Raw genomic sequence first — 15,038 nt, forward strand, 5'->3', positions numbered from 1 at the left:
TGTTAGAAAATTCATAAACATACATTTATTCAGGAAATACAATTACTAGAGTCCTTAATATTTCAATGATCATTCCACATAATAAAATACTCACAACATATATTCTTTTAAGTCTACATCAAGTCATGCTGACATTCTTTTCAGATAATCCATAGCCATTTCTTCTATTAAATGCTATAATATCCATTTGTATTGTAAACAAAGTATTGAGCCAAAGTACTTGAGCAAAGTAACTTTCAAAAATTTAGAAGAGGAAGACAATGTTTTGTTTTGTTTTTTAAAAAACACATCTGAATTATCAAACCCCAAAGAACTAGGCCACTATAACCTAGTGTTACACTAATGGATAAAGTGGCCATATGAAGATAGCACATAATTATCAATGAAAATATTTCTCATCTGTAACTTTTAAATATGCTTCTCAAATAAACATTTCTTTTTGAAAGTTTTAAAGGGAAAGGGGGCAGAAAGATGACAGACATTAAAAGTTTACATTTAAACTACTGATAGATTTTACTTAAAAAAAAAGAAAGAAAAAGGGAGGCTGTAGTTACTTCCCAAATAAGGAATGCCAAGTACCTTTATTTCCTAAAGAAATTACTAAGAAATTGTACCAATCATTACATTTGCAGCTATTTAGTAGTAGCTGTAAACTGAATTATTCTGATACTTCCAAAAGTGTACTTAGAGCATTTTATAAAGGGGAAAACAAGTGGTTCTCAACCCTCAGTGTCCTTTAGAACCAGCTGGAAAGCTCTGAAAAACTAAGCATCTGGCCCCACCTCAGAGATTCTGATTGAGTTGGTATCAGATGGGACTCAAGTGTCATTATTTTTTAAAGGCCTGCAGGGTATTCTAATGCACAGCTAAGGCTGAGAATCACTGAGTCAACTCATTTTGAAATACCAAGAAAATAAATGGAAATTGGGAAGGGAAGATAATTTATATTTATAATTTACAAATCAAAGACCTACTATATACTTACTGTGTACCTAGTTATGTTCATGAATCATACATTTATAAGATGAAAATTGCCTTCATTTCCTCACTATACTAGACCACTATCGTACATCTCTGCCACTGAATGGCTGCATTTTTCTATGGTCAGGATTTAAAATTCTGGGATATGCTATGAAAACTGCATTAAAGAAAATAAACTACTGCTACTCATGCTCAACGGGAGCAAGCAAAACTACTGTATTTGGCTCTTTTAAGCTATCCATATTTTAAGAATTACAAATAAGTGCCAACCCACACAAAGAACAGATTGTGGATTACTCTAGAAGAAACAAAAAATAGCTTACTCAACTTACTAAGTTTCAACACCAAGAAAGGTTTAACTTGGCTGAAAGTTCTGAAACAGCTGAGATACTGAACCAGGAAGCTATAATTTATAATGAAATGTTGACACACCCTTAAAAGCTACTGCAGCTGTAGTAATACTAAGATTTCTTCAGGGTTTAGTTACCATGTAATGCAAGAATACAAGCATAACAATAATATTACTGTTTTTATATGCACCGATACCGCTCTTTAATATATAAAGCTCTACAACAAATACCTCTAATTATTTTACAATTAAATTAAGTCCGTAACTCTTCTACACTACTTTGGTCTCAACATTTTTAAAACATCAATTAATTTGGAAATATACAATTTAATAACATGATCCTATCAATAACAAGCACATTTTGTAGCGGACTAAAGACACATTCAACCATGCAATCCAGTGTTCAATACCTAAAAGATAAATAACAATGCTGACTTTTATTCTGAAAATCATTGGAAACTGGAATAATCTTTTAAGACTCACAGTGCTCACAAACATGCAGAAAAAGATACACATTTCTATTCTTCCTGAAGGAATGTCACAAAATGCCCACTCTTTACACAGGGTTGATAATTATTCTAAATTCCTTATGTATTTCAATCCATTATTTTCTTTCTAGCACCTGTCACTTAGAATTTTTAAAAGCCTGACAAATGTTCCTGTAAGTTGTGTCTCAAAATGAACCTTACCTCTTTAATTTCTGCCTTTAAAAAGACCTCAGTCACCATCATCCACTAATAGCTGCCTTTCAGTAAAACAGTGACATCCAGTGGACAAATCAAAGTATCTCAGAATTCCCATCATTATAGCTGAATCATAAAGATCACATCTCTAAATCCAACTAGTGAATGAGTTCTTACTCATTTTGACAAAGCGTCTGCAGATTCTTATGAATGTATCACCTCATGATTTCTATATATCTTAAATATACCCTTCTATCTTTTTCCTATTTAATATCAAGTCTTTAAATTGAGCTACTTAAGAGTGTGTAACTCTTGAGCCTAGTGAGGTTAAAGGTATTACTTTTTCTTCTTTGCTATTTCCCACCACAAATTAACTGGCTCATCTCTAGAAATGGAACGATGAAAATATAAGAAATATATTTAAATAAAAATGAATAGCATTAAAAAAATCTGCAAAAGATGAAACCTAAACCTCTTTTTGCATTTGTAATTTATGATATATTGTTGACTATAAATAGAAAGATGTTATCAGTATTGCTAACAATCAAATTACATTCTCTTGCCTCACTACTCAAATATTATGAAAGAATACATATTTTAGCAATGATTGTATCAGTGTTTAAAAACTTTTATAAATCAGTATAAATGAATATTCATTATATATTATGTTTAAATAAAAGTAAAAAACTTCCACTGTGCTGAGTTATAATTTACCATTGATAATATATATTATGTGTGTGTTCCAAATACAAAACGCATCAATGTTAACATTGATAGTGTAATAAACGGCTGTAGCTGAGACTGTTATGTTTAATTTCTTGGAAAACCATAAAGAAATGTTACAGGTGAATAAAAAGCAAAGAGAAGAATGGAGAACTGTTATTTTTAAATAAGCAGCCAAATAAAGAAAACTTTTTTTCCCTAAAAAAAGGTTAAGAATGTAAAAGTACATTTTAATATTAAAAAAGCATTTTTAAAAATCTATAACAACTTTATGACAAAATCTGCGTTTGTTGAAAAAGGCCTGTAAAAACAGCAGGACGGAATTGCCCTCATCACCTTTTTACTTTTTCTTGTCAGAAAAAAGTGTATGCATCTCTGGAACCATAAATGATGTTAAAATAGGCATTTATAAAATGGCAAGGAGGATTTCATGGGAAGTGTTTGTTTGTTTTTTTTTTTTACAATCATTGGCATTGCAGCCATCAGTAGGTCACAAGTAAAACTTCTCTATCTAAAAGCAAAATGGAGTATAAAGTTTTAGGTCTGTTGCCTGCGCTTTGCTGATCTCATTTTTTCAAAGCGTGACTCCATTTCTTCCAAGACCTTGGGTGTGTACCGTACTACTAATTTAACCTTTCCTTGAGCTGCTTTCAGCAGTTCTACAGCTTTTTCGTGATGTTCTCCTTCAACGCTCTAGGAAAAGAAAAACCACACAGACATAAACACAATTAATATCTAGGTCTTGTAAGTAACTCAAAATGAAAAATGTTTAAAATATACACAAGTAAAAAATTTTTAATGTTATATTTCAAACTATAAACCTAGGAAATAATCCTGCTTTATCATTTTAATCAGTGTAAAATCCTCTGCTAAATCATATTCTGTTTGTAGTTTAGGAACTGGCTCTTTAGGTTCCAAATAATTAGCATATCAATCTACATGCCCTATTATTTCACTAGGTTAGAAGTACATCAGGCAATTGCCATTCTATAAGACTAAATTGAGGGTAGACTTTTAATTTAATGTATTGCCTTAACTACTAAGGAGCTTAGTTACTTCATAAAAATCACACTAAGCATTGCTAATTTACATTGGAAAGAAGCAAAACACACACAAAGTGCTTCAAAAGTATCACTCTACTAAATAGTAGTGCCTAAGATTCCCCCAAGGGATTTCTAAACTACAAAGCTTCTTTGGTTTTTCCCTACATCTTCTGTTTCTATAACTCAAGTACACCCCCAAGTGGTCACAACACATTGCTACAAGCAGAAATAAAATGCATCCCTACCACTCCATTAACAGAAAGGAGTTGATCTCCTCGCTTGAGACCCCCGTGTCTATCAGCAATTCCACCTGGAATTATTCGGGATATATAGATTGGAGAGTTTTGTTCTTTGCCTCCCATAATATTGAATCCAAGGCCTTCTTCTGTTTTTGGGAGCTCAACAACTCGAGGATGAGAATGTCCTTCACTGGCAGCAAATGCAGCAACAGTAGCCTGAAAGAAAATTTTACGTACTTAAAAAAATAGGACATTTGTTCACTTCATTCTTTTTTTTTTTTTTTTTTTTTTTTTTGTTTGGAGTCCCCTCCCCCCCCGGGACCTGTTCACTTCATTCTTTTGTCCCTTTTTAAAAACCACTTTTGAAGTAAATATTTTTGATGTCTGAATGCCCACAAATGCACTGACAGTGAAGGTAAGCTAAGCAGATGGTGTTTTAAGGAGAATGAGTGAAAAGCCTACCCTGGGATTATGCAGGAAGCGTTAAGGTCGTTCAGGCCACTCCTAGGCCTTTCAGTGCCCAGAACTTCTGTGCAGTGCTTGGCAAGCAGGCTTGCTAGGAACATGAACAATGTGCACCCTAAAGAGGGGAACCCCTCCCCTCACATGCCAGCAGCCCTGAGCTCTGGGGGCTGGGAAGCCTGGCCCCTCCAGGGGCTTCTGGGCAGGGCGCAGCCCACCTACGCAACCTGTACAGAGGCAGCTGTCCTTGTAATGCAGTCATTCTGGCGGCTGTACTATTTGCACTGTATACTAACTCATCAAGAAATAACTCAATATTGAAAAAAAGAGGGGTACACAGAGTCAATGTGAATTGTGAAACAGAGCCACATCTTTAAAACTTTCAAATTTAGACTAATCTAGACTAATTCTAACAGAGTTGAGATTCTGGGTTTCATTTTGCTTTTAAAGATAATTAAGTAATCTGGTACTATTTTTTTGTGTGTTGGATCAGGGTACGTGAGCAAACATAGGAAGGAAGAGAGAAAGAAAATCAAGATTTGTTGAATACCACCACATTCTAAGCTCTGAAAGAGGCCTCATTTTACAGATAATGGAACTGAGGCTCAGAAATTCAGGAAGTTGTGAAAGTCAGCAATTAAACCCAAGTTTTAATCGTTTTTTTCCTACTCTGTCAAATAATATCCACATGTTTAAGTGTTTGTACTCAACAGAGAATCCAACACTGCCTTTTGTGAACCAGTAACTATCAATGAAAAATTACCTATTAATGACTAGTTCAAGTCACCTACTGCCGATATTAACTTATTCTAACCACATATGATGGACACTGAGGTCAATGCTTGAATTATCTGAGGAAAATACTGGCAGAGAAAAGCACATAAAACCTACCACCTGCAGCTCTGAAGAGGTAACCTCCTATTTGCAGAGTTAAGGTTAAGGAGAAAGTGAAGGGCAACTTGGGGGGAGTACCCCAGATCTACCATTAACTATTGGTGTGGTTTGAGGTAAGTAACCTAATCTGATACTTCCCCACCAATAAAGTGAGGCTAATAATTCATACCTCAGAATTTTGATATTTAAATAATGATATATACATTACATATAGCAACTATGTATTATTTGTGTGCAAGTATATTTTTAATGCATCATCTAAACTGCATAAAATATCTTTTGTAAAACCAATTTAAAAAGTCCTATTTCTCAGGAATTGAGAAGTTTAGTGTACCTTGAAAGATACTGTTAGTTTTCAAAATAAGCCTATCGTGAATCTAATAATTGCACATTTTAAACCTTTAATTTATGAAGAATCCTCTCCCTTTTAATAAATGAAAAAATGTACCTTTGCAGTCGCATTAGCTCTCACTTCAGGACTGCTACTGATGTCCACAGTCTCGTAAACATGTTCATATACCTGCAAAACCCGAAGTTATTATTGAGATTTTAAATCTCAGAATATACCATGTTTGAACTCTTTGTGAAGTTACTCAATGTGTTAAAATTTTAGACAAAGTTATGCATCTTTGTAAAATGTTTTTCTATTAGAAATTCCAAAAACAAGAGAGGCAGGTTCTAAAGTTCACTTTTTTAAGAAACTCTGAACCCAAATTTCAGAATATTATCTTACCCTAATTAACTCAAATTTTTAGTAAATTTTAATACCATTTACTCACCTCTCTTACAGCATTGCAGAATTCACTTTGAAGGACTCTTTGTAAAGCCTGCAGTTTCTGTGGTGGTACCTCTCCACTCCTTTGCAGTTTTTCCAACAATTCAATTGCTCTACAAATATCTATAGTTAAACAAACACATACTGATAGATAATTTTCTCAAAATATTCTCTAATATTTATTTCTTTTTTGGCCATGCCACGCAACATGCAGGCTCTCAGTTCCCCATCCAGGAACCGAACCCGTGCCCCCTGCAGTGGAAGCTTGGAGTCTTAACCACTGGACTGCCAGGGAAGTCCCAGAATACTCTCTAAATGCTTGTGTAACAGCGCAGCATTTAGGATTCATTCCTTAACGACTAACAAGAAATACGTATAACACAGAGAAAAAAAGCATGAGTATGAACTTGTGTGTGGTGTGTTTGTGTGTGTGTTCATGTATGGAGAATGGGAATGTAAAGTCTGAGAAGAATGTTAAATTTTACTGTGGATTAGGAATATTGATGTTGCACCAGCATAAAATCTGGAAAACAGCATCTTTGAGAGACACAGGAAAATCAAATATAAAGTACTAAATGTCACAGGAAAGGACTGGAGCTCAAATGTCATAGACACATGAACACTGTACTGCTTCAGAAAAGCTGACAGTATTATCAGAAGCTATTTAGTCAATAAAAATTTACCATCATTAGCAACCAAAGCACTGAACAGTATAAAACAGTGTGCTAGTGAAATCACTGTTTATTTCCCAAAAGGAAACGTAGTAAGTATGTAGATAGGAAAACTCTTCAATAATAGGTGCAGTTACTCGCAGGAACACATTTAAAACAATGATAGAAGTGAGTAAAATTAACTGGTCTGTTTTCAACTTAGGATCATTAACAGTGTATTTGGGATACACAGTGTATGGGATTCTACACATCTATACCGATACATTAAGCATGTTAGGCAATTCTCATTGGGAAGTGTGAGCGTAAGTATTTTAGAAATTAAGAAATTTTAAAAGATTCAGTCAGTTCCAACACTGTCTAATTCTCGTTGGAGTTTTGTTTTTAACTTTTTTGTACCACAGGGGGCTAGAGTACCTATTATTCTAAATTGTTTTGTATTTTCTAAACACGTATTTGACTGAGCTTGTCTTAATTAAAACACTGTGAATCTGGTCTCAGTAACAGCTGTGTGATCTTGGGCAAGTTACTTAACCTCCCTGTGTCTGTTTTCCACTGTAAAATGGAAATAGCAGTATCTCCTTTATAAGAATTACCTGAAGACTAAAAAAATACACGGTAAGGGTCTGGCATATAGCGAGCATAAATGTTATGTTACGTCAGGACCAATTAATCATAAGAAACAAGGGATTCTACACATCTTTACAAATACATTAAGCATGTTAGGCAGTTCTCATTGGGAAGTGTGAGGGTAAGTATTTTATGAATTAAGAAATTTTACAAGATTCAGTCATGTTCCAACACTGACTATCTCCCTTGGATTTTTGTTTTTAACTTTTTTTGTACCACAGGGGGCTAGAGTACCTATTATTCTAAATTCCTTGCCTCCTTTTGTCTTAAATGGAAGAAGTTCTGAATTTTATATTATACTGAAGGACTGGAACTTTTTTCTTTATAGAATTCGTACGTGTTTGCATTTGGAAACCTAGGAATAAATTGTAGTGAAGAAAGAAGTAGATTCTTCAATTTCAGGTAATAAAAGCTTAAACTGCTGTTAATCCAATGCAATGGAAAAAGACTTTCCCCATTCTGATCTCGCACCACCAGAATGGCTGGTGAATGAGGAGCGCTGGTTCATCAAATATTCTGACTTACAAAATTACAATATGTAAGCTCTATAAAAATTTCCAATTAACAAAAAACTGAAAAAGTAAAATACTCTTTACTGAACCTACACTGTACCCAGTATGTGCTCAAAGGGGTTCCACTGAATCTTGTTTTGACGACTTTGAAGGCATTCAGGATCTTGATCATATGCACTATTTTTATACTGTAGGGTTGCTGGAAGAGTTTCTTAATAAAGTCTGTTAAACAGAATGCTAAGTATTAAGAATCAGAGTTGATGTAATCTGACTTTCTTATTCTGCTAAATGGCATCCACTGGCAGTTCATCCTACTAAGGTTCTGAGCTGTGGAACTACTGTGGAACTAAAATGAACTCTTAAATAGGAGAAAACAAAGCCATGACTACCAAAACTAAACACCAGAGGTGAAGTTTCATATTTTGTACTGCACTTAAAAATACAAAAGACCAAAAAACAAAAAAAAAATACAAAAGACCGCCAACATGTTAGAATCCTACACTGGCTTTCAAAGAAAAACACCTACTCCTGTTAACACCAAACAAATTTGTTCCCATCTACAAAGCACAGTGTCATTGTGTTCAGGGAGAAGATGTCACAGTCTTAGGCCTAACTTAGCACGTCTTCCCAGAGTAGCTACTCCTCTGTCAAAAATGATACTTTAATTAATGGTCTGGTGGGCTGGAGAAAAACAACATCACTTGTAAAGAGACTTACAAATAGTGAACACCATAAGGGATAAACAATGTTAAGCGTGCACTGGTTTGTGTGAAGGCATGAGGAAAGACTCCACATACAATTCTAAAAATGTATTCCTTTCTTAGAGCAGAAGTTAATATTCAGAGTGTAAATGCAAATGCTAATATTTGCAAGATATTTTCAATCTCCATCCTATATTTTGTTTACTACTAGTACGCCAAATGTTTAGTTTGTACTTTTTGACTCTTACCGATGACTTCTAATACTGGTGTGTCAAAAGTATGCTTGAAATTATTTGAAATAAAGCATTTGGGGAAGAGCGGAAAGCTGAAAATCTGCAACAGGACCCTTTAAGGCTCATAGCTTTGTACCTCCACTGGCTTTTCCGTTTCTAATTACTCAGCAGAACGGGTTTTATTTTCCCTGACAGCCTGCTCTAAAAAGCAAGCCACCAGCCAGTTAGCAATCGTACAATTTGTAAAGAAGGAATAAGGCTGCACTTTCAAGTATTTTACAATCTATCACGATTCCGCCTAGTTATGTAACCTTCTTCCCAAGACCACCTCAGTAGGATTGTTTTTAAAGCACCTTCTCCGTACCCGGGAGGGGCACCACAGCCAGGAAATACCCCCAATACGAATACAAGTGAGGTTGTGGTGGAAGTAATGATGCGTTTTGGGCACAAATAAGGGGACGCGGGAACGTTCTGTGGGAACGCGCTGTGTGTCTGGGCTGTGTGGGTGAAGGCGGGGACGCTGGGTTGTGCACGCACCAACACCGGGCAGTGTGTGTAGCCTGTCCGAACTGGGCGTGTGTTGTTTGCTCAGCTTGACACATCTCTGAACGCTGCGTCTGCCGTGCCCACCCAGGGAGAGCGTGTGCAGCGTTGTGTCCGCGAATGCAGACAGGTGATGGTGAACTGGGCTGTGGTGGTGGTGAACTGTGCTGTGCTCCCGAACGGTTCGTGTGAACACAGGACGGGTCTGAGGATCAGTCAGGAACAGCAAGCGGCCTCCCCGGGGCCGGGCGCAGCAACGTCGGCGGCCACCGGCGCCAGCGCGAGGGACAACCTGGTTCCGGGTCTCGGAGCTTGGCTGCCCCACGCCCCCCGGGGATAAGGCACTCCCCAACCCCCTCCGCCCACGTCGGTCCCTGCCTCGGCCCCACTCACCCCTCTCCAGTCGCACAGGTTCCCCCACCGCCGCCATCTTCTCCCTTTGCTTGTAGACCCACAGGAAATGACGACACAGGGGCTGAGGTGGAGGGGAGGGGCCTAGCGGGAGCCGGGAGCCCGGAACAGGGGCCGGCCAGTATCGCGAGAACGGAAGCGGTGTTTCCGAGTGTCGTGACCGTCTCTAGAGTAGAGGGTATCTGTGTGCCGGGCTTCCGAGTTCGGCCTTGTGCTGCAGCTGCAGCGGTCGTAAAGTTCGCAAATCCCCCGGCCAACTACGATTGAAAAGAGTCCCTTTCCTGGCTTTTGCACCCTGCGTGGGGATTCAAGCCTTATCCCACTCTCTTGGGAACTCTTGGCTCCACGTGGGAGAGTCTGGATTCTTGTTCCACCTTGACCATTCGTGGCTCTGTGAGCCTGGACTGCTCACTTATCCTCTTTCGGCCTCAGTTTCCCCCTCTGTCCGACAGAGTCCTGTCTCCGAGTTCTTTACATTCTTAAACAATAAGATTCGATGACAGGTGTGTAAATGAAATATAAAGCCTCCATTTGTGGCTGCATTGCTTTAATTAACAATCCAAGGCATGAATCTTCCCAAGAAATCTGTTTGTGAATAAGGATGGAAAGTGCAAAAAGCATGAAACATACCTGGGTGAGCGAGAAAATAAGGCACTTTGGTGCACCCCAAAGCAACAATTTAAAAAAGCTGATCCAAAATCTTATGTAAATGAAATATTGGGAAGCAAATAATATTCTTAATACATTATAGATTCTTAGGGCCACTTTTGAAATTCATGAACCAGGAAAAGTTTTAGACCTTACTTTAAGTGAAATATTAATTTGCCCAGTATTCAGATTCCACTAACATTTATTTGAGCGCTAGTCTATGCTGACAAACAACTTTTCAACACTTCATGACAGGATTGTTTTAACCTCCTGGTTGCCCCAGATCCACCCTTTCCATTCAACTATAATGTTTTCTTCTAATCCATCCGAATGCCACCATTATACTCTCTTTTCCCCCTTGAACCCTGATCCCATCATCAAAGGTTTCTGTACAAAAACTTTCAATGGCTTCTCCTCTTGTTTCCTCTTTCTAAAGCCTTGCATACTCTGAGCCTAACTCATCTATCTAACCTCATTTCTCATTATCCCTCCAATGCAATAACCACTCCAAAAGAGGCAGACTATTCAAAACCATGTTTCTTCTTGCTTCCAAGTCTTCATTTATGTCGTTTTTATGTGGAATGCCCTTCCGCATTTCCTCTGGTTCTCCAAGCTGTATACATCCTCAAACTGAACCCATCTTCCAGGGCTGCAGAAGACATGCCACTTCTACTAAGCTTCCCTTTCTCCATCCTCTTCCCCTTCTTTGGCCCCTAATGGCCCTTATATCCTGCAAAAGCATTCATGTACTTAGCTCTTATTCATTGTTGTCATTTGTTGCCACAGATATTCAAGAAATGTTTATTAAACGCTTAATGTCTTCCAGGCACCTTGCTAGGCACTGAGAATAATACCACGTGGAGAAAGACATACGCAGACATTGCAGCTGTTTCTTCAAGTTATTTTCTTTTCCTCCATCCTCCAGCTCCTCTCCTTTGATAACTCCACTTACACATATATTCCTCTGCCTGACATCGTCTATAGCTCACTGATGCTCTGTTCGTTTTGGTTTTTCAAGCTTTTCTCGGTTTCCTTTTTGCAACCTCTAATATTCTCTTAATCCCATCTAGTTCATTTTTCATCTCAGATATTGTCATTTTTATCTCTAGCAGTTTGATTTAGGGGTGTGTGTGGGGGTGTTTCTACATTTTCCGTGTTCTCACTTAACATGCTCAATCTTTCCTCTAGCTTCCTGGACATATAGAATAAGATTATAATGACAATTTTAATGTCTTTGTCTACTAAGTCTATCATCTGTGCTATTTCTGGCACTGCTTCTATTGATTGATGTTTCTCTTCATTGTGGCTCATAGTTCCCTGCTTCTTGCATGATTGGTAACTAACTAACTAAATAAGGCTAAGCATTGTGAAATTTACTTTTTTGGGTGCTGGATATTTTTGTATTCCTAATAAATATTTTTTGAGATTTGTTTTGAAATGCAGACAGAACACTTGAAAATAATTTTGTTTTTTGAGGCTTGATTTTAAGCTCTGTTAAGTGGAACCAGTTCAGTCTTTTGTGAAGGGCTAATTGTGTCCCACCACGGAGGAAATACCCTTCTAAGTTCTTTACCTCATGCCCCATGAACTATGTGGTTCTACTCTGATTGGCAGGAATAGGAACTATTCTTATGAACTGGGATTGTGGATTGTTTGCTTTGTTCCTTTTGAATGATTCTTTCCCTATCCTTGGTAATTTTTTAATACACATAATAATCATGAAATTTCACAATTCCAGGGATAATCAGAAGATCCTCAAAGTTTGCAGAGGGAATAAAAGAATGAAAAGTCATATTCTAAGGACTGGGACTCAGAACATGACAAATCATTAATTATTTGAAGCATAGGTAAGGAAGAAAAAGTATTAGGAGCTACTTCTGAGCAGGGCAAATATGATTCAATTAATTAAGAACCCATTTATATTCAACGTACAAAGTAAATGAAAGAATCAGTTAATTTGTAAGGAGAGATCTCCTAAAATGTCCCTTCCTAATTCATGTGTCTTTGAGAATTAGAGTTAGGAGAGATCTGGAGAGTTCCAACTCCTTCACTTTACGGGAAGAGAAGACTGATCACTGTCACGCATCTCAAAGGAGGCAATTGTGAGCACAAATGAGACAGACCTGCTTTTGCTTGTATGCCTCTGCCAGGTTATTAAATCACTCAGCTTCTTATCGAGAATTGCTCTTCCTGTGGAAGAACTCCTCTTCACCTGTTGCTTCCTTGCATTACTTCCTGCTTCGGAGATGGAGAGGAACACTCAGAATAGGAAGCCTGAGTCTAGACAAATCCCAGTGAAAGCTAAATTATGCAAATGTCATCTTTGTATAAGAAATGAAAGTCCTAAGTAGGATGCAGGTATGAAAACTTTCTTAACTCAAGACATTGCAAATAGAATGTACTAAGACAGCATCAATTAAGAGAAAACGAGTGGGTGGGGAAAATTAGGGGTAGAAAGCTGTCTAGGGAAGCTAGGAAAGTGGAAAGTAATGTGAGGAAGTCAGACACTCCAGGTGGAATGTTTTACTATTTCATTGCCTGTTGAACCATATACAAATAGGCACTACTATATAGAATAGATATTTAAAAGAGTTATATCTTATTACAGAGTAAAACATTACTCTTACGCAAAAGGACCTATTCAGGCTTCTATTAGTACAATTAAAGTCTCAGTTTTCTCTCTTTTTCCAACCGAGTTTCTATAATATACTCCTCAGAGAAGTAAAATTTTTGATAAATGGCTTTATTTGAAGTGAATGATCTTGTCAAATGTGAAGTAGCCTGCATTTTAAATAAATTAAACAATATGTGAAAACACTTGGTCTAATCAACTAAACACCACAATATGGGGAAATCTCTACAAGAACACCTTTTGAGGGGAATTTTTCTTGGTCACAGATCTCAGCTCAGAACACAAAACCCCATCTCAGAATACCAGAAATCTAAGGTAAACCCTACTTGTTAAAATGAGTTGCAGGTTATGTTAAAGTGTAAGGGTTTACTTTTTTAATGTCAATTGTTTCATCATCACTCTACACTACATGTAAAGGCACAGATTGATGTATTTTTCTGGCATCTTCCTGACGCACCCTTCCCCTAAATAAATCTGTTTGCCAGGATCTTGTCGCTTAAATTAGCCATCTCAAACTCTTGGTCCTGCCAACACAGGCAATTGTGCCAATGTTCTCAGCATTTACTGGCACACGAGCTGTTGCCTTTTCTTTGGCTTTCTATGTGTACCTAAGGCCATCATCCCTCCTTCACAAGACAGCAGTCTGGCTTATGTGTCACTGAGACAGACTTCAGAATTGTTTGGACTCACTCTGGTTCTCTCCAGGGTGTTCATCCTGCACGATGTATTTTCAGCCATACAATATATTGTTCAGAATTTGTCGTGCACATACTTGCAGATTGGCAGAGCCACCTGCCAAAGATGAGAACCTTTTAAGTTGTTGTCAAACGTCATAAAATGTGTTCCGTGATTAATTCTGTGGGCACAGATTGGTTTTTGCACAGAGTCCAAAATTTGGGATATGTCACAGTGACTAAATGGCACTGGCATGCTGAATGAATTTGGAATTTGTTTTGTCAAGTGTGGGAGCAAGCACACAGATGGGCTTTGATCCAGTGGTGCTGCTTGGAATTCTCATTATAGCAATGATGTCACTTGTCACGTGGAGTGGGTGATAATGCTGCCAAATCATGGGCAAAGCAAGGCAAATAAAGTACAGAGGCCAGGGGAGAGGGTTTATGGTAGCACAGGAAGCTTTCACTATTAGCTGACCTCTGCTTAAATAACATAAACATTGTGTCAGGGCTGCCAAAAACACACTTAGTTGAAATACAAGCAGAGAAGTAAAATTCCAACTGAAAGGGCTTTTTAAAAAGGGCCCATATAACCTAAGTCTTCACTTCCCAGAAAAGACCAAGTAAAACAAACATGCCCTTGCTTTTTAGATAAGGCTGTGAAAAAAATCTTTGAGCTGCAAGCAAATTCAACCAAACCAAACCCAAGGCACTTTGCTTTATAAGAAAAGCTTTGTGGATTCAAAAGGTCAGCAACCATGCTGGGAAATGGAAAACAAACAAAAATCTATGGTGGCAAAGAAATACAGCATATTCTCACCAAGTATGCACATCAGAATTCTCTTCAGGGCTTAAAAAAAATACATTTATTGTGCAGCTAAAGCAGTACATAGAGGGAAATTTATAGCTATAAAAGCCTATGTTAAAAAAGAGGAAAGACTTGAAATCAATAACCTAAACTTTTATCATAAGAAGCTCAAGAAACAAGAGCAAACTAAAGCCAAAATAAGTAGAAGGAAAGAAAAAGTAAAGATTAGACAAGGAGTAGAATATATATAGTAGTATATATAAGTAGTATATATATACATAAGTAGGATATATATATATATTTCTAATATATACATACATGAAAAAAATCAATGAAATCAAAATTTGGTTCCTTGCAAAGATCAACAAAGTTGACAGACCTTTAGCTAGACTGACCAGGAAAAAATGACAGAAGATTCGAATTACTAAA

General features: G+C 37.3%; 1 protein-coding gene across 1 annotated transcript; it reads right to left on the minus strand.

Moving 5' to 3' along the window:
- On the minus strand, positions 1-9,890 carry LIN7C (lin-7 cell polarity scaffold C). Its single transcript, XM_024764722.1, has 5 exons — positions 9,830-9,890; positions 6,154-6,272; positions 5,823-5,894; positions 4,025-4,234; positions 1-3,429 (listed from the first exon to the last, which is right to left on the minus strand). The coding sequence occupies exons 1-5, from the start codon at positions 9,864-9,866 to the stop codon at positions 3,274-3,276; spliced, it is 594 nt and encodes a 197-aa protein (XP_024620490.1). The 5' UTR covers positions 9,867-9,890; the 3' UTR covers positions 1-3,273.
- Between the last annotated feature and the right edge of the window lie 5,148 nt (positions 9,891-15,038).

The sequence above is a fragment of the Neophocaena asiaeorientalis genome, unplaced genomic scaffold, assembly GCF_003031525.2.
Source record: "Neophocaena asiaeorientalis asiaeorientalis breed wild unplaced genomic scaffold, Neophocaena_asiaeorientalis_V1.1 scaffold230, whole genome shotgun sequence".
NCBI classification, from domain to species: Eukaryota; Metazoa; Chordata; class Mammalia; order Artiodactyla; family Phocoenidae; genus Neophocaena; species Neophocaena asiaeorientalis.

What these genes read in the sequence shown, in the direction of transcription:
- LIN7C (XM_024764722.1), bottom strand. Translation starts at nt 9,866, where the DNA reads ATGGCGGCGGTGGGGGAACCTGTGCGACTGGAGAGGG. An exon ending in ACCTGTGCGACTGGAGAGGG is followed by an intron (nt 6,273 to 9,829) that starts GTGAGTGGGGCC and finishes GTTTAACTATAG; the next exon opens with ATATTTGTAGAGCAATTGAA. An exon ending in GAGCTAATGCGACTGCAAAG is followed by an intron (nt 4,235 to 5,822) that starts GTACATTTTTTC and finishes ATTTTCTTTCAG; the next exon opens with GCTACTGTTGCTGCATTTGC.